At 41.4% G+C, this 25,564-nt stretch overlaps 1 protein-coding gene across 2 annotated transcripts in view; it reads left to right on the top strand.

Annotated features, from left to right (window-relative positions):
• EPG5 (ectopic P-granules 5 autophagy tethering factor) overlaps nucleotides 1-25,564 on the top strand; it is an 84,723-nt gene that overhangs the window by 22,951 nt on the left and 36,208 nt on the right. For both annotated transcript variants that reach the window (XM_079783423.1, XM_079783422.1), the window contains exons 13-25: nucleotides 1,862-2,002; nucleotides 3,301-3,465; nucleotides 6,993-7,112; nucleotides 7,717-7,976; nucleotides 12,995-13,135; nucleotides 13,739-13,883; nucleotides 14,081-14,278; nucleotides 14,658-14,768; nucleotides 16,399-16,521; nucleotides 18,326-18,492; nucleotides 19,546-19,767; nucleotides 21,774-21,897; nucleotides 25,095-25,239. In XM_079783423.1, the coding sequence (XP_079639549.1) occupies nucleotides 1,862-2,002; nucleotides 3,301-3,465; nucleotides 6,993-7,112; nucleotides 7,717-7,976; nucleotides 12,995-13,135; nucleotides 13,739-13,883; nucleotides 14,081-14,278; nucleotides 14,658-14,768; nucleotides 16,399-16,521; nucleotides 18,326-18,492; nucleotides 19,546-19,767; nucleotides 21,774-21,897; nucleotides 25,095-25,239 (2,062 nt within the window). The remainder of the gene's footprint in view (nucleotides 1-1,861; nucleotides 2,003-3,300; nucleotides 3,466-6,992; nucleotides 7,113-7,716; nucleotides 7,977-12,994; nucleotides 13,136-13,738; nucleotides 13,884-14,080; nucleotides 14,279-14,657; nucleotides 14,769-16,398; nucleotides 16,522-18,325; nucleotides 18,493-19,545; nucleotides 19,768-21,773; nucleotides 21,898-25,094; nucleotides 25,240-25,564) is intronic.

Raw genomic sequence — 25,564 nt, 5'->3', positions numbered from 1 at the left:
TGCCAATAATAGGGAAATCTGGCTTTTAAGTCAGTTTAAATGAGATGATGAAAAGAATACTGAACCTGGAGTAAGAAGGCCTGGATTTCTTTTCAATTTTCTATTAATTGCCCATCTCATCTCAGTAAAGATACCTTACCACTCTTGGCTTCAGTTTCCTCATCTATAAAATGACAGGCTGGGCCCTGGCCAATGTGGCTCGGTTGGTTGGGTGTCATCCCGTGCACTGAAACGTTACTGGTTCGATTATGGTCAGGGCACATGTCTGGGTTGTGGGTTTGATTTCTGGTGGGGGGCATGCAGGAGGCAGGCTCTTGATATTATTAGGCTCTCACATTAATGTTTCTCTCTCCCCCTCTCCTATCCTCTCTCTAAACAATAAAAAATATTTTTAAAATAAAATGATTGGCTGAGATGAGATTATAATTTTCTTCACTTTTTCACTGAGCCATCCCTGACAATGGAGGAGAGTAAACTTTGGGCCCTGTATGTCTAAGGACATAACCCTAAGTGGTTATTAAAACTTTCATTGGAATTTGTGTATATTAAAATAAAAGTATATTTCAATTTAAGCTGTCATTTATCTGTTTATCTTCATAAAAAGTATTTGCTCCAGCCGTAGCCAGTTTTGCTCAGTGGTGAGAGCATCGGCCCTCGGACTGAAAGGTTGCAGGTTTGATTCTGGTCAAGGGCACGTACCTCTGTTGAGGGCTCGATCCCCAGCCCCAGTAGGGATGTATGCAGGAGGCAACTGATCGATGTGTCTCTTTCACATCGAAGTTTCTCTCTCTGTCTCTCCCTCTCCCTTCCACTCTCTAAAAATCAATGGAAAAAATATTCTCAGGTGAGGATTAACAACAACAAAAGTATTTCCTCCAAACTATTCAAGTAAACTCCAGTAAAATTATGTTTCAAGAAGATTCTCTGAGTTTATTATCCTCAACCTAGTACTCCAGTTAGAGAATGGCCGAGGGGATGAATTCTTTTCCAGGATCAAATAAGCTACTAAGCTGTTCTTAAGCTTGTGTGTCGCAACCATGCATGAGGCTAAGGCCTGGATGCATTTGCAATTCCAGACTATCTCCATGTGGAAAAATTGGGGTAGAGGTATGTTTTCACATGCATTAAAGTTGCTTTAGCAGTGGATCTCAGCATTCTCCAAATCCTAAAGTAACATTTCTGCTCTTGAATAATGTTTCAAGTGTTTGACCAGTACTCACAGTAAAAATTACATTCTGTATTACATTCTGATGCTGTGTGTGCACATGTGTAAATTCTTACATGAAATTAAAGAAATACTTAATTTTAAGTGGATGCACTCGCACATTTTTCTATTCTATTTTTCTTTACTGTTATTTTTCTGTTCTAGTCCATTGTATTTAAAAAGTAAATGCCGGCACCACTGGATTGTAGTCTGTAGTTTGGGAGACATTGTTCAAGAGGAATTGGTAAACATTGATGTTTTAGGAGTTCTTGTAGTTGGGGATCTTATTTTGTAGGAGAGAATATGTATTTCCATGAAATGCATTCTGAGTTTTATCATTTTAGTGATTTCCTCAAGTTTAGAAAAGTTTTACATGAAGGGACTATTTTATTGCTACTTTAGGGTTTACTTTCTGGATCTAGCACATGAAATCATTGTTACATAGTTACCTTTCCCCTCTATTCTCTCTCCTTCCACCTCCCACCTTCAGGGAACACACTTTGTTCTCTAAAGTTCTGACATGTTTTTGAACATTGTGTGAGGTGGGAGGCTGTGTTTTTTCACTTTACTTGAAAACATATCTAAGTAAATTATGGAAATGTGTTTTGACAGATAATTGGTATTAAAAGTGCCATCTCCACTCCCTCCCACTTTTAGGTATCTTATGTTACCCTGTCCACCAGAGAGACTTTTTCAAAGGTTGGTCGAGAGCTTTTAGGGGCCATCACAGCTGTTCACCCGGAGATAATTTCTATCCTTTTGGATAGAGTTCAAGACACCATTGACCAGGTTGGAATGGTAAGAGCGCTGCTTTTGTTTGTTTGTTTGTTTGTTTTCCCTTTTAAATCCTGGAGTAATGGAGCATTGGGCAAAATAGAAAGGCTGTTGGGCATGAGTGAGTCATGGGCACAACAGGACGAAGAGAACATTTAGTGTCCTGGGCTCTGTGCCATTCACATGCCCACTTGGGATCAGCTGCTTCTTATAGAAAGCTGGGATTGTTTTTCTTTAATCTCCTCAAAGTGACCTTTCTACCTCCTTCAATAACAGGTTTTTACTTTAAATAATTAGCTATAAAGCCTTATATTAACAGTTTTTATTTCATAATTTTGTTTGCCTTTCATAATTTTATACTTTACCCTCGGAAGAAACAACTCTGATTGAGAAACAAGGTACTATTTAAATAAGTCAAAAGCAAAATTAAAAGTAGTAGTTTGAATTGAGCAAGACACATACAGTATTTTTCTGTATTTTTCACAATCACTTTTGTAATCTTCATGTAGTTTTTTTGTTTGTTAATCCTCGCCAGAAGATATTTTTTTCTATTTATTTTTAGGGAGAGTGGAAGAGAGAGGGAAAGATAGAAAGAAACATTGATGTGAGAGAAACACATTGATTGGTTGCCTCCTGCACAAGCCCTGATCAGGGCCCAGGCCAGGGAGGAGCCTGCCACTAAGGTACATGCCCTTGACCAGAATCAAACCCGGGACCCTTCAGTCCGCAGGCCAATGCTCTATCCACTGAGCAAAACCGGCCAGTGTTTTATATATTTTTCAATAACAGCTTTATTGCGATATAATTCATATACCATATAATTCGTGTACCATACATTCTATCTAGAATGTAGAAGTCAATGTATTTTAGTACTTTCACTGAAATGTACAACCATCACCACTGTCAATTTTAGGATATTTTTATCATCTCAGAAAACAACCACATACTCGTTAGCTATCATGCTCTATCCTTCCATCCCCTCCAGCCCTAAGCAACCACTAATCTACTCTCTCTATATAGTTTTGACTATTCTGTACATTTCATATAAAGGGAATTATGTACACAGGTCTTTTGTGACTAGCATCTTTCATTAGTGTGTTTTCCTGTTTCATCCGTGTTATAGCAGGTGCTAAATATTCATTTTTAATATTAACATTTTTAATATTCATTTGATTTAGTTGTCTATTTCATGTCTCTAAAAATCAAACAAAATCCATTTTCCTTTGGAGAAAAAATTTTATAAGCAGTTTAATGATATAGTATTGTATATAGGATTGTCTCTAAGTTTTGATTTTAATTATTATCATTTTCTTCTTAATAAGGTGTCTTTATACTTGTTTAAAGAACTGCCTTTGTATCTTTGGCGACCTTCTGCGTCCGAGATAGCTGTGATTCGGGATTGGTTATTGAATTGTGACCTGACAATGGTGAAGAACAAATTGGCCTGTGTCATTCTAGAAGGACTGAATTGGGGATTTGGTGAACAGGTATGTGTTAAAATCATTCCTAGAGCAGCGATTTTCAACCTTTTCCATCTCATGGCACACATAAGCTAATTACTAAAATTCTGCAGCTCACCAAAAAACACGCTTTTTGCTGATCTGACAAAAAATAGGTATAATTTTTTTTTCATTCACACCAGCTGGCTATTGTGTTGGCTGTTGTCATTATTTTATTTGACAGTCTAAGGGAAAAGAGGTCAGTGCCCCTGACTAAATAGGTATTGCATGTTTGAAAATTTCTTGCGGCACTCTGGTTGAAAATCGCTGCTGTAGAAACTGCAGGCTCTGCACTCATCCGTTTTAGAGAAACATTTTCTCAAAACATTAACCTTTCCGAGTATCATTTGCAAGATCTGCAGATTCTTTTAGCTGTGTCAGAGTTTAGGATCTTCTCTTTCATTCTGTTTTTGCAGAGTGAGCATCCTCTGAATGAAGATACATTGTTCAACATTGAAAGTTCTTTCCTTTTTTTAAAGACATTTTGTATCTGTTGTTTTATCTTTGGCTAATTACTGCATTTCCTCCTCATTGCCTCTCCTGCCTCTAGGCCTTCCTCTTCCTGCATTTTGTCTTGCATGTCATTGTCAGATTTGTCTTCCGAAACACTCTGGGTTGATTGAGAGCCTGAGCCAGCCTGGGTTCTATTCCCACTCTGCCACCTCCTGGCTCTGTGACTCTGGGCAAGCTCTTATGCTCTCTGGGCCTCAGTTGCTCATCTCTAAGCATCAATATTACTAAGCTTACTTCATAGGGTTTTTGTAAGGATTCAATAGCTTAGGACATGGTAAAACATGACAGTTCCTGTGACACACCAAGTACTCAATGGTGGTAGTTTTTATTAACAACTAGAGGCCCGGTGCACGAAATTCGTGCACGATGGGGAGGGGTGTCCCTCAGCCAAGCCTACACCCTCTCCAATCTGGGACCCCTTGAGGGATGTCCGACCTTCTGTTTAGGCCCAACCCCACCGGGCCTAAACGGGCAATTGGATATCCCTTTCACAATACAGGACTGCTGGCTCCCAACCGCTCGCCTGCCTCTGCCTGATTGCCCCTAACTGCTTCTGCCTGCCAGCTTGATCACCCCCTAACCACTCCACTGCTAGCCTGATCAACGCCTAACTGCTCCCTGGACGGCCGGATTGTCCCTAACTGCCCTCCACTGCCGGCCTGGTCACCCCTAACTGCCCTCCCCTGCCAGTCTGGTTGCCCCTAACTGCCCTCCCCTGCTGGCCTGGTCTTCCCCACCTGCCCTCCTCTGCTGGCCCGGTCACCCCTAACTGCCCTCCCCTGCAGGCCTGGTCCCCCCAACTGCCCTCCCTTGCAGGCCTGGGTCCCCCGCAACTGCCTTTCCTTGCTGGCCTGGTCTCCCGCAACTGCCCCCAACTGCCCTCCCCTGCCAGCCATCTTGTGGCAGCCATCTTGTGTCCACATGGGGGCAGCCATCTTTGACCACATGGGGGCGGCCATCTTGTGTCTTGGAGTGATGGTCAATTTGCATATTACTCTTTTATTTGATAGGGTGTTTTATTATTTTTAAGGCCTTGCTACCTATCAAATGTCTCCAAAGATGCCAGGTCAAGTGATTTTTAAAAAATTTTTAAATTATTTTTTTAGTTCTCACCCAAGGACATTTTCCCATCGATTTTTAGAGAGAGTGGAAGAGAGAGGGAAAGACAGAGAAATATTGATGTGTATGTTTGCCTCCTGTATGAGCTCCGACCAGGGCTGGGGCCTGGTTGGGGTATGATCCTGCAACCGAGGTATGTGCCCTTGACCAGAATTGAACCCGGAACCATTTGGTCCACAGGCCTACGCTTTATCCCATGGTCAGCAAACTCATTAGTCAACAGAGCCAAATATTAATAGTATAACAATTGAAATTTTTGAGAGTCAAATTTTTTAAACTTAAACTTCTTCTAACGCCACTTCTTCAAAATAGACTCGCCTAGAGCCACACTCAAGGGGCCAAAGAGCCGCATGTGGTTTGCGAGCCGCAGTTTGCTGACCACGGCTCTATCCACTTAGCCAAATGGCTAGGGCTCAAGTGATTTTTAACTGTTAAACCCTTGCTGTCTCTTTACTCTAGGCCCGTGGTCGGTAAATTGCGGCTCGCGACCCACATGCGGCTCTTTGGCCCCTTGAGTGTGGCTCTTCCACAAAATACCACTGCCTGGGCGAGTCTATTTTGAAGAAGTGGCGTTGAAGAAGTTTAAGTTTAAAAAATTTGAATTTGGCTCTCAAAAGAAATTTTAGTTGTTGTACTGTTGATGTTTGGCTCTGTTGACTAATGAGTTTGCCGACCACTGCCCTAGGCCTTAGTTGTGGACTCCTTGGTCAAAATATTTAAACATTTTTAAGGGAAAATGGGAGAGAACTTAGCCCTCTCCAGTTGCCTGCCAGCTTTTGTCCAAGCAAGTCATTTAGTCCTCATGGTCAAGGTCGGTAGTTTTCCTGAACATGGTTCCTGTTGTACAGATGAGAACACTGAGGCCAGGGATCTCTTCCCCTAGGGTGACCCTGACCACGTGGGACTGCCCATGGGTTCATGTGGGCCTTCTCTCTCTCAGGTGCTGGTGGGTGGGCGCTGCAGGGGCCTGTTCTCCACCTTCACACACACTGACTTGTGATTGGCTCCCACCCCGCCAGGTCCCCCTTTTCTCAGAGAGCTGCATGAAGATTCCCCTGTCACTCTCCTTTGTTAGAGTTAGAAAGGTAATCTTCTATGAGAGGGTTAAAGAATGTGTTTCTTCAGGCTGCAGAGGAAGACTGAGTGGAAAAAAGATTTTTAAAGGCCTTTTAATAGCTTTTCTTTAAAAATATATTTTTATTGATTTTAGAGAGAGGAAGGGAGAGGGAGAGAGAAAAAACATAGATGTGAGAGAAAAACATCTATCAGTTGTCTCCCGCATGCGCCCCAACTGGGGTTCGAACCTGCAACCTGGGTATGTGCCCTGACTGGGAATCGAACCAGTAACCTTTCGGTGCATGGGACAATGCTCAGCCAACTGAGCTACACCAGCCAGGGCTGGATGGAAATTTAATAGACAACTTTAAACTCCTGAATATTATACCTGTGTTGTTAAGTATTTTTTTTATATTTTCAATGCTTATAGAACAAGGAAAGGGAATGTAGACTTAATTTATTAAATATCTCCCTGTTTAATAATAATTAAACATATTCTTGGTTTGTGGCAATGCCCTTAAACTTATAATTTATAGAGATTCTAGGGAAGGGGAGGAGGATTACATTCAAAGATACCTTTTATGGCTAGAGTCTGGGATGACTCAGGTCTAAACCTATCTAGGTACAGTGTAATGTTTTTTTAAAATAAGATTTTAATTTCCCCCCCATTATCATTTTATAACTTACTCATTAGGGAATGTGGTTTTTAGAAAATTTAGCTTCTGCATCCAAGATTCTTTTTCACTATTCAATCTAGTCTTTTGGCTTAAAGGTATATTAAGAAAAAATCAAGATTGCATATTTGTGCTTAATATTCTCTTCAATAGGGTACCTTGCATCTGGATCAAGCAGTCCATGCTGAAGTGGCTTTAATGATTCTTGAAGCATACCAGAAATACCTCGCACAGAAGCCATATGCTGGGCTTCTTTCTGAAAGTATGAAGCAGGTATTGCCTTCTCTTATGTATTGAGAACATACATCTCTCTTATAAATGGCCTGGGTGGATAAAGTTACAGTATTTACCCTATGGTTGGATAAAAATTTTCCTTAAGAAGTAGCCCACATCTGACCATTTTAATATCATGGAATTTGAGTTGAGCTACAGAGGTGTGCTGGAGCTGACCTGTACTGGCTCAGGAGAACTGATTGGGACATTTTCAGGAACTCTGCAAGCCAGGGTAACCTATTAGTAGCTTGAAATTGTGGGAGTTTTTTTAAACCACCAAAAATTGGCAAATGTATGAATGTGTTTCCTCAACTCCAACTGGTTGTTAAACTTATTTACCAGCACACCATTTTTTGCATAATAACTTTTATATTGTTATTGTTTTGCTTGGCCTGTCTCAGATCAAGTTCACAAAATGACTAGCAAGTAAGTAGAAGTGGTCACTTTGAGAAATTGCTTTAAGTTAATGTCACAAACACGAATATCAGTAAGTGATATGTTCTCTCTTTCGACAGCATTATTGATCACAAAGGAGAGGGGTGGGTTAGCTTCCTGATTTAATGCGCACATGACTAATCTGGTTTAAAATAAATCATTGTTTTAGGTTTCATATTTGGCCAGTATTGTTCGATATGGAGAGACACCTGAGACCTCATTTAACCAATGGGCCTGGAACTTGATCTTGAGGTTAAAACTGCACAAAAATGATTACGGAACGCAGCAGAATTGTCCAACTGTTCCCTTCTCCAGCACTGTGCCCGACATGACAGAGTCACCCACGTTCCATCCCCTCTTGAAGGCTGTTAAAGCGGGCGTTCCCATTGGCTGTTATCTGGCCTTAGCTATGACGGCGGTGGGCCACAGGTACAGTGTTTGGGCTGAACTCTTACAGTCAGTGATACTAGTATCTCCTCCTTCACATCCCAAGGTCTGAGGCCTCCATTAAACCTATCTAGAGTGATCAGGGCCAAAGCGTAAGCCTTAATCAATAGCCTATCAAGGGGAAATGTTGCCCAAACTCATATGACACATTTATAAGTTACCTTGTAAGACACAGAAAGTGACCTTGTTACATTATGAAGTGTTGTTGTACGTGTCATCCAGTGTGGAATGTTTATGTCAGCAGTAGATGTATGTATTCTTTTCCTCAGAATAATAATCAAATAAAAGCAATTGCTCACCTGTACAGAATTTTAAAGTGATGGCAGCCCTGGTTCCTCAGCTGCAGGGGGATGAAATTCTTGATGAGTCACATGCTTCTCTGAGATGAGCTCATAGCTGTCTGTATCCCTCCCCTGGAGCATGTATCCTGCTATATTGTAGTTGTCCGCTTAATTTTATCAGGGGTCTTCTCTGAGGTTAGAACTCGGGAACTGTGTTTGTCTTGTGTTACCAGAAACAATGAATGAATGAATGAATCCTTAGTTGGTTAAAAATTCTTTCCTTTAAAGATAATTTTCCTACAATGTATTAATTTTTTTTCTAGCCTACCCATTTTTCTAAAAACCTCTCTGACCTATGCTTTCTGGTTCTTGCATTTCATACTCATTGTAACACCTTTTTAGCATTCTGATTTCAATGAGTATATTTTCAGTGGGATGCCAGTTGTCCTATCAGCTGTTAGTGTTCAGCCTTGTGCTATAGAGCAGGAGAGATATGGAGTTGTTAGACAGCTGCCCTCAGGTTGTTGACAGCTTGGTGGAGATGTTAGACAGAAAACAATGGTTAGTACTAAAGATATACTCATGGACTGCGTGATATGTACAGAGCAGAGTTTCTCAACCGAGTTGCTTTTTAAATCACTTTTGGAGTGATTCTAAAAATACCAGTGTAGGGGAGAGGGTGAGGGAAATCCTGATCTAATTGGTCTGAGGGGCCAGGTCTCCAGATTATTCTAATGTACAGCATGGATTGAGAACCACCAGTATGAGCAGGAAGAATTTAAAGGAATAAAAGTAATTAGAGCAGATTACTTTCATGGAGGAGCTAAGCTTTGGAGAGGAGTCTTAATTAGAGACGGTGTTCTAGGCCCGTGGTCAGCAAACTGCGGCTCGCGAGCCACATGCGGCTCTTTGGCCCCTTGAGTGTGGCTCTTGCACAAAATACCATGGCCTGAGCGAGTCTATTTTGAAGAAGTGGCATTAGAAGAAGTTTAAGTTTAAAAAATTTGGCTCTCAAAAGAAATTTCAATCATTGTACTGTTGATATTTGTCTCTGTTGACTAATGAGTTTGCCGACCACTGTCCTAGGCTAAGGAGCAGAGTGGTGACTCTCACCTCCTTCAGGTGATCAGCACCCACAGTGTTGAAGATTCAGCCCAAGGTCACACCTTCACCCTGCAGCACCTGCGCATTCTGAGCTGCATACTCACTGTGCTGTAGTGTAAAAGTTTATCTCCCTCTCCTTCAAGGTCAGGGCATTGTCTTATTCACCTTTGTACATCCAGAACTTGTACTTAGTAAGTACTGATTGAATGAATGTGAGAAGGAGCACCAGGTGTCTGAGAGGTTAGGAGGAAGTGGGGAGAAGGGGGGGAAGTGATGAAAGAAATACTTCTGACTGAAGCCTGTGATTCCTGTTGGTGAATGGAGGTGATCAGCTAGGTCAGTAGGGCCAAGTTATTGACAAATTTTAAGGTCAGGTTAAAGGGTAGAATTGATCTACCAGGAAGAGGGAGATGTTATATAGGCCTCTTGGAAGGTACTCTGCATTGTTTCCAGTAGCTTAGTGTCATTCACAGTTTACTGTATCTCAGGTTCCTCATCTTTAAAATGGAAATAATAATAGTTTTGGATTTTATGAGGCCCTAGTGAGTATTATACATTTAACATGCATAGAACAGTGTCTGGCATGTGAATTCTTTGAATGGTGTTCTGAACTTAATTGTTTCATGATTTTTTAAATTTTTTGTAATCATTTTGGGACTATAGCTTCTTATTGATACTGCTACAGATCCTCTCTAAAGATAAATACTTGTTTACTGCTAATTACTGGATTCTGAATGGGAGTGAGGCCAAGGATAAGGTTTTTTTTTTGAGGGGCTGAACTCTAGTGTAAAAGTCCACCATGATCATCTGGGATGTATATATCCTAGAACTAAAGCGAATTTTATGAATGGGCTTGAGGTTTGGGGTAGAGTATGCAAGGAGATAAGTTGTACTTGAATATAACATCACAGACAGTTCAGAGGACAGCAGTCAAAAAAATTACCCAGAATCTTTCTCACCCTAATACAACATTGTTGGGTTTTATTGTTATTTTTTTGATTATTTTTATACTATATTTTTCCTTTGCTCTTTTTTTTTTTTACATTGATAATGTACTTTATTATTTTTTTTCCCTTTGCTCTTTTTTAGAGTTATAAATATACTAGAGCCCGGTGCACCAGTGGGGTTCCTCGGCCTGGCCTGCAGGATCGGGCCGAAACCAGCTCTCTGACATCCCCCGAGGAGTCCTGGATTGCAAGAGGGCGCAGGCTAGGCCGAGGGACCCCACCAGTGCACAATTGGGGCCGGGGAGGGATGCGGGATGTTGGCCAGCTGGGGAGGAACCACTGGAGGACTCCAGGGCGTGTCTGGCCTGTCTCGCTCAGTCCGGATCTGCCAGACCCCAGCAGCAAGCTAACCTACTACTCAGAGCGTCTGCCCCCTGGTGGTCAGTGCACATCATAGTGAGTGGTTGAGTGGCCTTAGCAGATCATTAGCATATTACGCTTTGATTGGTTGAATGGACCACTGGACACTTAGCATATTAAGCTTTTATTATATAGGATGCCACTCCAACACAATGAGCATTTTGGTGTGATATCAACCCTGTGTGTTTTACCCCTCTATATAACTTTTTTACTAGTAGTTGTAGTCAGAAGTATAACATTTTATGTTTTCCCCCCTCTATTGTTAAAGCAGAAGTATTTTTTCATGTTGCCCATGGCCATCAAATGCATTATTTAAAAATTGTGCAATAATATTCCCATTGAATGGATTTTCTCAATATTTACATGTAATTTTGGCCTCCAAGTTTGCAATTATAAATAATTCTGAAAAGCACATTTTTACATGGGTTATCTCTTTTTTTTCTATCTTTGAGATTATTTCTTGAGGGTAGATTCTCTGGAGTAAATTTTGATGCCTAAGTGGTTTCAGAAGACCTTTGCCAGAATATACTGTGAGATTGAGCTCACCTTTGAGTCTTCTCTTTGCTTTGACTACCTTGTGGGACTAGCGAACAATGAGAGCCCCTTAACTCTTAGCAGAAGCACCATTTGGGAAACAAAATAGGGTAGCAGCAAGCACTCTGGACTAGAAATTTGCAAACCTGGGTTCTCATTTTGACCCCACACTAGGAAATTACCAGGTGTACCGGTTAATAATAGCAGATTTTGTAATCAAAGAAAACACAATAATTTCACGAGAAACATCAAAAGTGCTTTATTCAAAGTAATGTCCATCACTAGCTACACATTTCCCCCATCTTTCAGGTAATCTGTGGATACCGTCCCAGTAGAACTTTTCTTGTTTTGAGGCAAACCATTCAGAGACCCAATTTTCCACTTCTTCATACGTTTTGAAGTGCTGCTCAGAAAGTGCGTGTGCCATCAATCGGAACAAGTGGTAATCTGAAGGAGCAAGGTCTGGTGAATATGGCGGGTGGGTTAATACTTCGCAGGCAAGATCTTTTAACGTGTCTTTAACTGGTTTTGAAGTGTGTGATGGTCACACTTTTGCGTCATGAAGCAAAATTACTTTGCCGTGTTGTCTGGCACATTCTGATTGTTTTACGATCAAAGCATGGTTCAAATTGATTATTTGTTGTCAGTAGCGATCAGTATTAACAATTTCACCTGGTTTTAGAAGCTCATAATACACCACACCTTCCTGATCCCACCAAACGCAGAGCATTGTCTTCTTTCCGAAGCTATTTGGCCTTGCAATTGATGTTGATGGCTGACCTGAATCAACTCATGATTTTGTGCATTTGGGATTCTCAAAATAAGTCCACTTTTCATTTCCAGTCACAGTTCGATGCAAAAAAAGACTTTCTTTTGTGCCGTTGAAGCAACATTTTACTGATGACTTTTCGGTTTTCCATTTGTCTTTTGTTCAGTTGAAGTGGCACCCATTTTCCTTCCTTTAAAATCTTTCCCATTGCTTGTAAATGATTGGAAATTGTTTGCTGAGCAACTTTTAATCTTTCTGCAAGTTGTTTTTGAGTTTGACACGCATCTTCATCCAATAATGCTTGTAATTATTGGTCTCCAACCTTTTTCGGTTGACCTGGATGTTGTCTTTCACATGGAAATCATCACTTTTAAAGCGTTTAAACCAGCGTTCACAAATATCTTGAGATGGAGCATGTTCACAATAAGCTTCCCGAAGTATACGATAACCTTCAGCAGCACTTTTCTTCAAAATAAAGTAATGAATTAAAATTTCCCGCAAATGCTTTTTTTGGCACGAAATTTGACATTTTTAAGCGTAAAAATATCTCTGATGTTAACACCTTCAGAAAATTTGACATATGAAGTTTTGAAGCTTGCTGTCAATACAACAAAATAGCATACATATCAAATCGCACGTATATCAACATATGTGCAACTCCATCTATTGAAACAAATCCACATTATTAACTGGTACACCTGGTATGTGAATTTGGGCACATACTTCACCTTTCTCATCTATAAAATGAAAATATAGATGAACTTTTAAGTTCCTTTGTACTTCCAGAGTTCTGATTCTAATATTTCTGTGTGAAGTTTGTGTATGCAAGAATGTGCTGGAGACCTAAGATAATCCTGGTAGCATGCAGGCTGACAGCTCATTGGAAGAACATCAGTTTATGAACTGGCTGCCTTGTATGCTCATTGCCTTTTTCCTTTTCAATAGCATTGAGAAGTTCTGTGCAGAAGGCATCCCACTGTTGGGAATTCTGGTCCAGTCGAGGCATTTGAGAACAGTGGTCCATGTCCTGGATAAGATTCTGCCTTTGTTCTACCCTTGCCAATATTACCTTCTGAAGAATGAGCAGTAAGTAAAGAACAGCTCGGCAGGTACAGATGACTACGTCTCTGGTTTCTGTGTGCTGCTCCCATCTGTACAGTGGTGAGCAAAGCAGGCTGGGCATTGCTCTGAGACACAGGAAGTTACCGCATCCTCAGGATGCAGTTACTGGTCTTAAGGACCATGAAGGGTGCTATGTGAGAGGTTAATGGGTTAGATGTACTTTAGATAAGTGCCCATATGCGACCTGTGTGAAGTTGACACCCAAGACAATATTGTGGAATGATTTTGCTAACATTTCTGCTTTTGTTAGTGAACTGGGGAGTGTAGAAGGGATATTGGGGCACTTTGGAGTTTTTTTCCTCAGATGTTCTTTAATTTGCACGTGTTTGTATATCTTGGGTCTGTTCACACCCTTCTCCAGGTGAATAGAATTCCTTTTAACCCACATAAAATTGGAAAACTTGATTCTTTTGAAATTCTTGAAGATTTATCAGAATCCCTGAATAGAGCTTTGGTCTAAAAATGGGACCCCTTTAATATTTTTCTTCTTTCTCATAAGTAATTACCCACTGGAAATTCTGTTGACTTTGTTTGGGAGATAAAGTGTGTCGTTGTATGTGTTGGCAGGTTTTTGTCACACCTCCTGCTGTTCCTGCACTTGGACAGTGGCGTCCCTCAGGGTGTCACGCAGCAGGTCACCCACAAGGTGGCACAGCATCTGACTGGAGCCAGCCATGGGGACAATGTGAAGCTTCTCAACAGCATGATCCAGGTCAGGGCCTTTCCCAAGCATCCCTAGTGCCAGCGCATCTACGTGTTGGTCATTCCAGAGCTCTTTGCACAGTCCTTTAGGCCAAGAAAGTCAGCAGATTGGGGTTTTGGAGTGGAAGTAGATATTATTTTGTTGGTGTTTTGAAAAATGGGAGGTTGGTTATTACCTGTCACCTCACCTGAGCCCTTTCTCCATAGGCCCACATATCTGTAAGCACTCAGCCCAATGAGGTGGGCCCCATTGCCGTGTTGGAGTTTTGGGTTCAGGCTCTAATAAGCCAACATCTTTGGTTCCGAGAACAACCCATCCTCTTCCTTATGGACCACTTGTGTAAAACAGCTTTTCAGCTGATGCAGGAGGACTGTGTGCAGAAATTACTCTACCAGCAACATAAGGTAAACCTATTAGAGAATTTATCTTTCAGGCCCTTGCTAGATAGTAGTAGCCTTCTAAGAAGTTCCCCCCCAAAACACCATTCTCAGCACTACTCTGTGGCTAAAAAAGCTTGCCTTACTGGTGTCTTATCGCAGTAACCGCAGTCCATTGGCTCCGATCCCCATAAAGCCAAAGAAATGTCCCTGCACCCCCATTACATTTGGCTGTAATACACTGCCTGGTCTGTGGTTGCTGGTGGACTAATGAATTACTGAAATCCATGTCTTACCAGAACCTTACATTGTAGTGAGATAATTGCTGATATTCCTGAAAAGGTCATTGATAAGTTGTTTTTTTTTAAAGCCTCCTCTTTCTGTTCCAATCCTCTCCCCGGTATAGAATGCTTTGGGTTACCACTGTGACCGGAGTCTGCTCTCTTCCTTGGTGAGCTGGATCGTGGCCGGCAACATCACTCCTTCGTTTGTGGAGGGCTTGGCCACACCCACTCAGGTAGGAAACCCTCAGGAGCATTTGTTACCTCAATGAACTTTAGTATCTTTATCATCCTTACTAGTACATTATTTCTAGCCTACCATAACTAGCATTGACATAGCACTCACTAGGAGAGTACGACTTCATTTCACCCTCACAGTAGCCTCTGCTGAGGTTGCACTGTCGCTGTTTCTGTTTCACAGAGGGGTTAACTGAGGTTTGATGGCATTGGTGGCTAGCTCAGGTTCAGACAGCTTGAGACCAGACCTGGTCTGCCTGACTGCACAGCCTGGCCAGCCCCATGGCAGAGTGGTTAAGAGTGGACACTGGAGCCAGAGGGTGCTGCCATTTGCTAGCGCTGTGCCCTGGGCAGCTTGCTTACCTCTCTGTCCTCAGTTTCCTCAACTGTCAAAAGGAAATAACGATTGCACCAACTTGTAAAGCATTGGAACAGTGCTTAGCATGTAGTGCTCACTAGGGGTTGGCTGTTATTATTGCTGTCATCATTCTCACCAGCACATTATTTTCATCATTATTATCACCTCTTAGACTTCGTGTTGAATTACGCGTGTTTCATCACTTAAGCCAGTAGTAGTAACATCCTTCACCTCCTATCAGTCTTACCTCCTGCTTATACTTCTTGGGATATAGCTGAAGCCAACTCCTACTGTTACCTGCTCACGTCTTTGCCTTTGCCTAGCTCAGCGGTCGGCAAACTCATTAGTCAACAGAGCCAAATATCAACAGTACAACGATTGAAATTTCTTTTGAGAGCCAAATTTTTTAAACTTAAATTATATAGGTAGGTACATTGTTATTAACTTAATTAGGGTACTCCTAAGCTGGCCTTTGCTAAAAACTCAAGGGGCCAAAGAGCCGCATGTGGCTTGCGAGCCGCAGTTTGCCGACCACTGGCCTAGCTGATTGCTTACTAGGCATGCCTTTTCCTTCAGTCTCCACGTAGAGCCTTCTCTGAACATGCCCTCCCTCCTCTGGCTTCCCATACCACTTTATTCCTGACTCAGTAGTCACCTCTACATACTTCCACATTTGGTTACTTACATATAGTCTTGTCCCCTGTAGAAGGAAAACTACTTTTTTTTTTTTTTAAAGTTTTTATTGATTTCAGAGAGAAGATGGGAGAGGGAGAAAGAGATAGGAACATCAGTGATGAGAAAGAATCATCGATCAGCTGCCTCCTGCACACCCCTTAACGGGGATCGAGTCTGCAACCTGGGCATGTGCTCTGACCGGGAATCGAACTGTGACCTCCTGGTTCATGGTTCTATGCTCAATCACTGAGCCACACCGACTGAGCTAGATGGAAAACTTCTTAAGAGCAGAGCTTGTGTCTACCTCTCTTTCCTGTCTTCCATGCATATAGAAACTGCCTGCTAAATATTTTTGAGCAAACAAATACCCTCTTTTACTAAAAAGGAATTTGACATTTTTAAGTGAACTATTTTATCTGAATTTATATCTGTGATAAGAGTATATATAGGTATGAAAACTGTTAATTTTAGAAACCCTAAATATTTGTTCATTGAGATCTATGATAGGAAAGATATTAGTTTGTGGATTACCAGGCTGTATTTTGTTTGTCCAAGTGAGCTGCTGATTGCTCTCCTGTTACCTGCTGTCATCGTAGGTGTGGTTTGCATGGACCGTCCTGAACATGGAGTCCATCTTTGAAGAAGATTCTCAGCTCAGAAGAGTTGTTGAAGGGGAATTGGTTATAAACCCTTCTTTCACTCCTGACCAAGCTTTGAAGGTGCAAACAGCAGTTCTGCATTTGAGTGGGAAAGGTGGTTTATACTTTGATGCTGATGGATTCACCTGTAGCTTTTGAACACCTATGTTTTCTTTTGTTGTGAATGTTTGGAAAGCACATAACTAGACCAACGTAGAAAATGTTATATTTGAAGTATATGCGTCCTTCCCAGGGTTCATTTTGCATTGAGAGTCACACTAATTATTAAAGGCCGTGCTCATTGCATGTGAAGGAGATCACCGGTGTTTTAAAGCAATTTCCAGTTTGTCCCACATGCATCAGAATCTCCTGGAGATTCTTGGACTCCCAACTTCTGAAATTCTGAGTTTGGAGTTGGATCAGGAATTTATTTTTAAAAACTCCCTAGCTGATCCTCAGGCTCACTAAAAACTGAGATACACTGGAACAAAGCTTTAGAACTAAGTGCCTTCTCTTTTAGGGTCCCCCAAGCATGTCAAACTCGGGGCCGGCAGGCTGCATGCCTCATTTAAATGCTGGCTGTGAGTTTGACATGCTTGGACTATAGACTTTGCTTTGGGGTCTCAGAGCCTATCATACAATTTATCACTCTTTTTTTTTTAAATATAATGTAGATAATTAACTTTTTAAAAAATATATATTTTATTGATTTTTTACAGAGAGGAAGGGAGAGGGATAGAGAGCTAGAAACATCGATGGGAGAGAAACATCCATCAGCTGCCTCTTGCACACCCCCCACTGGGGATGTGCCCACAACCAATGTACATGCCCCTGACCGGAATCGAACCTGGGACCCTTGAGTCCGCAGGCCGACGCTGTATCCACTGAGCCAAACCAGTTAGGGCAATTTATCACTCTTGAAAGTCCTTTTAAAAATCTAATTTTTAAGAGATTGATAAAGTTTGACAGTAAACTTTACTTTCGGTTTTCATCTCCTACTTCCTTTTTTTTTTAACAAATGTTTGCTGTTTTATTTTTATTTATTTATTATTTACTAGAGGCCCGGTGCATGACATTCGTGCACTGGGGGTGGGGGTGGGGGTCCCCCAGCCCAGCTAGCGCCCTCTTGCAGTCTGGGACCCCTCGTTCCTCACTGCCCACCTGCAGCAGAGGTGGGAGAGGCTCCCGCCACCGTCGCTGCACTCACCTCGCCAGCTATGAGCCTGGCTTCTGGCTGAGCAGCGCTCCCCCTGTGGGAGCGCACTGACCACCAGGAGGCAGCTCCTGCATTGAGCATCTGCCCCCTGGTGGTGAGTGCGTGTCATAGTGACCGGTTGTTCTGCAGTTTGGTCAATTTGCATATTAGGGTTTTATTATATAGGATTTTAAAATATATTTTTATTTCAGATAGGAAGGGAGAGGGAGAGAGATAGAAACATCAATGATGAGAGAGAATCATTGATTGGCTGCCTCCTGCACACCCCACCTCCCCTCCACTGGGGATAGAGACCGCAACCAGGCCTGTGCCCTTGACCAGAATCGAACCTGGAACCCTTCAGTCCATAGGCCGGAGCTCTATCCACTGAGCCAAACCCGCCAGGGCCATCTCCTACTTTCTTGCACTGTAGTGTTTTATATGCAAAGACATAAAGGCGTGTCAAGGCATGGACATGAGGTTAGACAAGGTGACAGTTGAGAGACCCTTTTCAGTTCTGGGGTCTGTGAAATGTTTTGACAGAAGAAAAGCTGCCCCTTATTTCCTGCTAACAAGGAGGTTAAAGTGTTAGCTAGTGGGTTGGAGAAGTAAGTTGTGGATCATTTAGAAAGAGCAAACTTTGCACTTGTGTTCATTTCATGGCTGCTCACAGCCCCACCTCTTCTGTAGAAAGCCCAGGCCCAGCTGAAGCTCCCCCTCGTCCCGTCGCTGCAGAGGCTTCTGGTCTATCGCTGGGCCCACCAGGCTCTCATCACTCCATCTAATCACCCTCTTCTGCCGCTCATCTGGCAGAAGTTCTTCCTGCTGTACCTGCACCGCCCAGGACCGCAATACGGGTAGGTAGCCAGTATCGTCACCCGTTTCTGTGAATCCTTCCTGCCTTAGCACTGCTCTGCTGTACTGAGTTCTCACACTGCGGCGGGTGAGATGGAGTCTTCTCAGCTAGGAGTCTCCCTTCCTGCTTCACAATTATTAGACTAGACCTTTTTTGAGTTCAGGGTATCTTGTGGCAACTCTCTCTTTACCGTCTCCCATACCCAACATGGGGAAGACAGCACCCTGGAACCTCTGGAAATGCAAAGGGAGAGAAATTGCCCCAAATAGGCTGCTTGTGTGACTGTCATGGGGCTCGTTGGAGGAGATCTGTGGTGAGTTAAGCAGGTGTGGACAAAGGCCGAGGTGTGTCTGGCAGCCCTTGGGCTGGGCCTGGGGATGTCCAACATTTTCATTCGAAGTGACTGATCAGCTGGAACTGCCCACTGCTACCATTGATCTTTAGCTCCAATTCAATTCCTAGCTCATCTTTCACTACCTTAACTCGCTCCCTTGAAACATAAATGTTAATTCTTGAAACTTCTGTTTTCTACCAGATTGCAAGTTCTTCAAGAGCAGAGACTATTTTTAAAAAATATATATATATATTTTTATTGATTTCAGAGAGGAAGGTAGAGGGAAAGAAAGATAGAAAATCAATGAAAGAGAATCATTGATTGGCTGCCTCCTGCACGCCCCCCCACTGGGGATTGAGCCCTAACCAGGGCATGTGCCATTGACCAGAATCGAACCTGGGATCCTTCAGTTCACAGGCTGATGCTCTGTCCACTGAGCCAAACTGGCTAGGGTGAGGAGAGACTATTTTTAATCTCTTCCGTACCTCTAAGTGGTGATAATATCTTGAATTTGCATAGCATTTCATTTTAAAAAAACTATTTTCATATATACCATCTTGTTGGAGCCTCATAATAACTGTTATGGTAGAACTGGTATGTATTAATTTAATGCAGTATATATACAGCTATAGTATATTGACTTGTTATTATGATTTTGTGGTCACATAAGAGGTACATCGTGTATTGATCTTGTTGTGATCTATGCTTGTATTTCTTAAGGCTACCCATAGATGGTTGTATTGGAAGAAGATTTTTCCAAAGCCCTGCACATATTAATTTGTTGAAAGAAATGAAGAGGCGCCTGACTGAGGTAGCTGATTTCCACCACACAGCAAGCAAGGCCCTCCGTGTTCCAGCAGAGGGCAGTGAAGGGCCACCCGAGAGCCAGGCTGGCACCCCTGCTTACCTGACTTCACCCGAGCTGCACACCGAGCTAGTGAGGTAACACGTGGTTGTTTAGCCATTTACATGTTGTTTGCAGCACAGTACTGTGCAGGGGCAGTTATGTGTTTCTAAACTGCTAGATGTTATTTTCTTGTTAGATTCACTAGGGAAGGCAGCTTTGATTATAGGTTTATGTCTTGTAGTGTTTCTCTTCTTATGTTTCTTGTAGGAAATGAGTCAGCAATTTGTGTATACCTCTGTTGAGTACCTGGAGTCTTAAACCAGAGGCTTATGTCATTTTTTTAATGTAAAAACAGAAATAAACCTAAATAATAGGCTATGGCAGGTGAACATCAAGGGAAGCCTGCTTGGTAGTTTTGTAAAAGAAATAAATGAGCATGGCAGAGCTCTTTAAGTGGGAGTTCATAGGCCTCTTAGGGGATTTCAGGACCCACCTGGGGTGGGATCCAGTAATCTCCCAAAACTGCTTCTAAAATCGGCACAATATTGGCATCCCCAAAAGGTTAATAACTTTGAAATAAGTTTGGGTCCCTATCCCATTTTCGTTCACCTTTCAGTTATTTTAAAATATATTTTTAAAAATATGTTTTTATTGATTTTAGAGAGGAAAGGAGAGAGATAGAGAGATAGAAACATCAATGATGAGAGAGAATCATTGATTGGCTGCCTCCTGTACATCCCCTACTGGGGATCGAGCCCACAACCTGGGCATGTGCCCTTGACCGCAATCAAACCTGGGACCCTTCAATCTGCAGGCCGACACTCTATCCACTGAACCAAACCAGCTAGGGCCCTTCACCTTTCATTTATAAGTTTGCTGTAAACTTATTAGTCTTATAAGTAAGACATTAAAAATGGCTCTTTATGTTAGTCCTGGGAACAAAATGTCTTGGTGTGGACGCCCTGTGCTTGGAGCCGGCAATGAGGCTCGGGCTTGACATCAGAGCCCTAGGGCTGTCTCTCAGCCTCCAGATGATTTCTTCCTGTTTTACTTGCTCGAAGGAAAACTGATTGTTAACCAGGCTTAACTAGTGGGAAGACTTTATCTTTGAACATTTAGACCAGCGAAGAAAGTCTCTGCTGTTCCCTTCTGCCCCTCTTAACTCCCCCTTCCTTTGTCGTGTTGGTGAAGTGTCCATCTTACCAAATCAGAGGCTGGAAGAGAGATCCATACAAGCCTCTTCCCTGCAAGAGCTCAAACCCCAGTCTCGGCTCTCTTCCTACCCAGACCACCCCAGAGGTAAAGGAGGTAATTTTCCACTTCATTGAGCAAAGCCAAGTCACGCCACCTCCGCCCAGTTCCCCACCCAGTCACTCGTGTGCTGGAGACTCTCTGGTACCTTTTGCTGCAAACAGCTGCTTAAAGTACCAGTGATTTTAGCTAAATGGACTGTGTTCCTTATTAAAACAAAAAATAAAAACAAAGGAAACATTACATTTTATAAAATGTTTTTACTGGAAAGTTCAGATTGTTTTTCTTTCTCTTTATAGCCTGGCTTTGTTTTATTTCTTCTTAATGGGAATGGGATCACATGCTGTGAGTTCTATCTGTGACTCCTGTGGCAGGAGATGCCATTGAGCCTAACACTGACAGGTGCTGCCAATGCATAAGTTGAAAATGGCTTTTACTGTTTCTCAGGGAGATAGGAGGTATATTTATTTGGATGTTATTTAAACTTTTCAAAGCACTAAGGCTCACTGACTGGATTGCTCAGGAAAGAGCAGCTCCAAATTCATTCCTAGGTTTGTGATAAAATCACCTTTCTAGGTTTTTTTCTGTTTACTGTATTTAATAATGGAATTCCCAGAGTTCTTTCTCCACATCTTGTCTTTTAGCAATTATTGCATCATATTTTATTTATCTGTAACCTGTTTCTCCCCAGCTGGCTCATGAGCTTTTTGGAAGAGTGATCGTTGTTGGAAACATTTTCTGTATCATGTGCTTTTTTTATGTTGTGGTGCCATTGTTTCTAGAGATGTAAGAAACTTCATCTGTGTGCACATCTTTTTATATTTTATATAATTATGTTCTTTTCTTTTAGGCTCTTCAACGTCTATATATTATGGTTGGAAGATGAGAATTTTCAGAAAGGAGATACCTATATCCCTACTCTACCAAAGCATTATGACACTCACAGGCTAGCCAAAGTGATGCAGAATCAGCAGGTGAAACTATGGCCGTGTCTCTTTTAGCATCTCTGACTGTACTTTGAATTTGAATTGGTCACATTCATAATTGAATGGTAAAACCACTTATAGATATGGAAGTCACTTGCTTGAATGGTCATTGTTTTTGTGGATTTTGTCAGTATACAAGTGATTGTTGTATTAAAGGGATATTCCCTCTTGAATTTCCGGCCCCACCATGACCTCACCTGAATGCTTGAAACTCAGTCTAGGACTTTCTACCATCTCATAAACATAACCTTCCTTGTATATTTTCTTAATTTAAATTGTTGTAAGCCGAACACTTTTAGCTGTCATCTCCACTCCCATTAAAAGCACCGTGTAAGGATTTATTAGGATTCATACATTATATATGAAGTTACGTGGAATAGACAGGAGCTCACCTTTATGTGGCTTTGGAGATGACTCGCGGGTGTCACAGTTTCGGTTGCCCTTCTGGAAGTACTCCGTTCTAGTCTTCACATATTCTAAGCTGTTCTCTTCCTAGTACCCAGAGATGTCTGTGGTCCTTTTTTAGGCCCAAATTTCTAAGTTTTCTCTTAAATTCTGTGTGTGTGTTTGTACATTTCTCCTATTCCAGTTCCATTTTTCTAGGTGCTGAACTCTACTGGGCATTGACCTTTACACTGGGATGGGATTTAGGAACCTCTAAGACTTGAGAGACTTTAATTTGGATCTTTAATTAAACTTATCTGCTTCCATATTATATGTAGTATTTCATCTCTAGTAGGTATCTTTGGTTTCCTTCTTCCTTCCTTCTTTTCTCTCTTTCCTCCCTTCATTTCTTTCTTCTTTCCTTTTCTTTCTTCCATGAGTATTTATTTCTCATGGAAGAAAGGTTTTAAAGTGTCAGATATCAAATGCCAAATATACAAAAAGAGACCTGGCACAGTCTCTGCCTTCAAGGAGCTTACTGTCAAATGGGGGACTAAACAATGATCACATCTGGTGAGGAAGATTGTGGAGGTAGAATGTACAGGGTGCTGTGGGGACACAGAAGAGCAGCAGCCAGTTCAGACTGGGGCAGAAGTGGTGATCTTTGAGTTGAGACCTGAAATAGGAAAAATAAGTGTGATCTTAGTGTCGTGAAATCCTGAGTGAGGTTCCATACCCATTTCTTCTTTACATGCCACACACCAAGGCCTAATCCAAGGTTTTGTACATGTAGGTACTTTGTGTTGTAAAAAATTAATCATAGCTCTTTTGGTTCTTTGATATTTATCTTGGCTCTCCAGCATCTACTGAATTAGTTGCTTTGTTTTTCTTAAGTCTACTTGCCCTTTGCTTTTATAGCTCCTATTTTTTAAAAAAATATATTTTTATTGAGAGGGAGATAGAAACATCAATGATGAGAGAGAATCATTGATCGGCTGCCTCCTGCATGCCCCCTGCTGGGGATCAAGCCCGCAAACCAGGCATGTGCCCTTGACTGGAATTGAACCCGGGACCCTTCAGTCCGCAGGCCTATCCTCTAGCCACTGAGCCAAACCAGCTAGGACTGTAACTCCTATTTTTGATCTGTAATCCAAGTTCTGGGTTTTTCTGTCCTTTTGTGTTTTCTGAGGCATCTCTGCTTAGTCCATCACTGATTCTCAGGATTCTTCTCTAATTGTCAGCCTCTGTCAGCAGTTACTTAGCACAGAGGCAGAGAAGGTAACACAGTGGCCCCACTTAAAGGAGAAGTGTAGGCACAACAGGAGATGTGTATGGCACAGCACCTGGAACAGTCGGGTGCATTTAGGAACCATTCCGTGATCAGGATGACTTGGGAGTTCCTTCTCTGAGTCTGGAGTGCCTTGTGCCCTGGTTAGTTTGGAAACAATGACTTGGGACTTAATGGCAGTGTGCTAATTTGAAGCCAGGGACATTTTCAGGTTCAGAAGGATCCTTTAGACCACTTAAAATCAGAAAAAAAGGAAATTACGGTGCACAAAACCGTAATAGTCTATAACTGATCACCTACTATTACTATTTGAAGTAGTTTTTAGTGTTCAGTGATGGCTGATTCTTTTTTCTCATTAAAGTGAGTCCACTATTCTAATTTGTAGTGATCACCAAAGTGAAGTACATAGAGAAATACAAGAATGTGCAAGACAAAAAATAAAAGAATATGCAGGACAGCTCACTGGAGTGTGGGAAAAGAATGCTAGAAGTCCTATTTTTTCTTATTTTTTATTTCATCTTTTACTAAGAAGGAATTCAGTCATATAGGAAACAGCATAGTATATAATAGACATACCAGTTCCCCCACTCCCCCTTTGTGTACCATGTGTGTAGTTTCATCTGTAGTTCACCCGTACCCTCCACCATGTTAACTTGGAACTAATCCTAGAGAGCACTTGATAAATAGAGATATTAAAAGATGAGGATAAAAAGTATGCACATGGCTTACCATGCTTGCATGCACTTTCTTTTTCCCTGAATCCTTTTTGATGATAGAAAAAAAAGATGAAGATTAAAAGATAACATACTCCAATAGCATTTACATCTGAAAAACAATAATAGGTTATTAAAATCAAGCACCTAATCAGTGTTCAAATTTCTCATTGTCTCATAAATGTTGTAAAAGTTTGGTTGTGCTGTATTTGTACAGTTTGTTTGAATCATGATCTGCATTTTGTGGTTGGTTTATAGCTCTTAAGTCCTTTTAATCGGTAGGTCCTTCCCTTAGTCCTTTTCCCCCTTGCAATTTATTTGTTGAAGAAACTGGGTAGTTTGTCCATAGAGTTTCCCCATAGTCTAGATTTTGTTTACTGCATCTTTATGGTGAAGTTTAATATGTTTTTCTGTCCCCTATATTTCCTGTAAATTGTTAGTGGGACATAGGGTTTGAGCTAATCCAGATTCAATTATTTTCAATATATTAAAATTTATCTCTGTACAATTTCTGTTATTTACCTATGTCTTATAATTTCTTAGCGCAGTAATATGTATGTATAATTTATAAATATACATTTAGTGGGGCTATAAAATTATTTTTTCTGATCCAATGATACATAATCAAAAAAGTTTTGAGATTCTTGCTAAGATGGTTCGAGTATCAGTTTTAAATGCGATTCTTCCTAATGCTTTAGAACTTGAAATAGACCAAACTTATTGGTTCACTTTGTAGTTAAATATATAGTTTTATAATGTGAATATTCTGGGAAAGTTAAGGTCCTGTGTTTTCATTCTAGGATCTGTGGATGGAATATCTGAACATGGAGCGCATACATTATGAGTTTCAGGAAACCATTGGTCTGTGGACGCAGGCCAAGCTTGAGTCCCATTCCACATCCTGCAGTTTGTCAGTTCAGCTAGACTTCACTGATCCTTTTTTGGGTGAGTCATACAAGCATCAGCCCCTTTGAATGTTAAGAAGGATGGAATGGATGAGTGAATCAGAGCCATTGAGGGTTAAGGTGTACAACAATGTATTCCTTCAGTAGGCATTGATTTTTTTTAGTTAACTTGTTGGTTGTTTCTCACAGTTCATAGTTAACTTGTCTACCACTTAGGATTAGGTTAGGCTTTGAGTGAGAGAAAATTCCAAAATAGTAATGGCTTAAATAAGATAGAGATTTAATTTGATTTTCTCATGTAAAAAAGGAGTCTGGATGCAGGCATTTCAGAATGGTAGCTTCATGACCTATAAGCCTTCAAGGAC

Source organism: Cnephaeus nilssonii (assembly GCF_951640355.1).
Source record: "Cnephaeus nilssonii genome assembly, chromosome: 11".
Lineage (NCBI taxonomy): Eukaryota > Metazoa > Chordata > Mammalia > Chiroptera > Vespertilionidae > Cnephaeus > Cnephaeus nilssonii.
The sequence above is the reverse complement of the archived record's forward strand: the minus strand, read 5'-3'. Positions and strand labels throughout refer to the sequence as shown.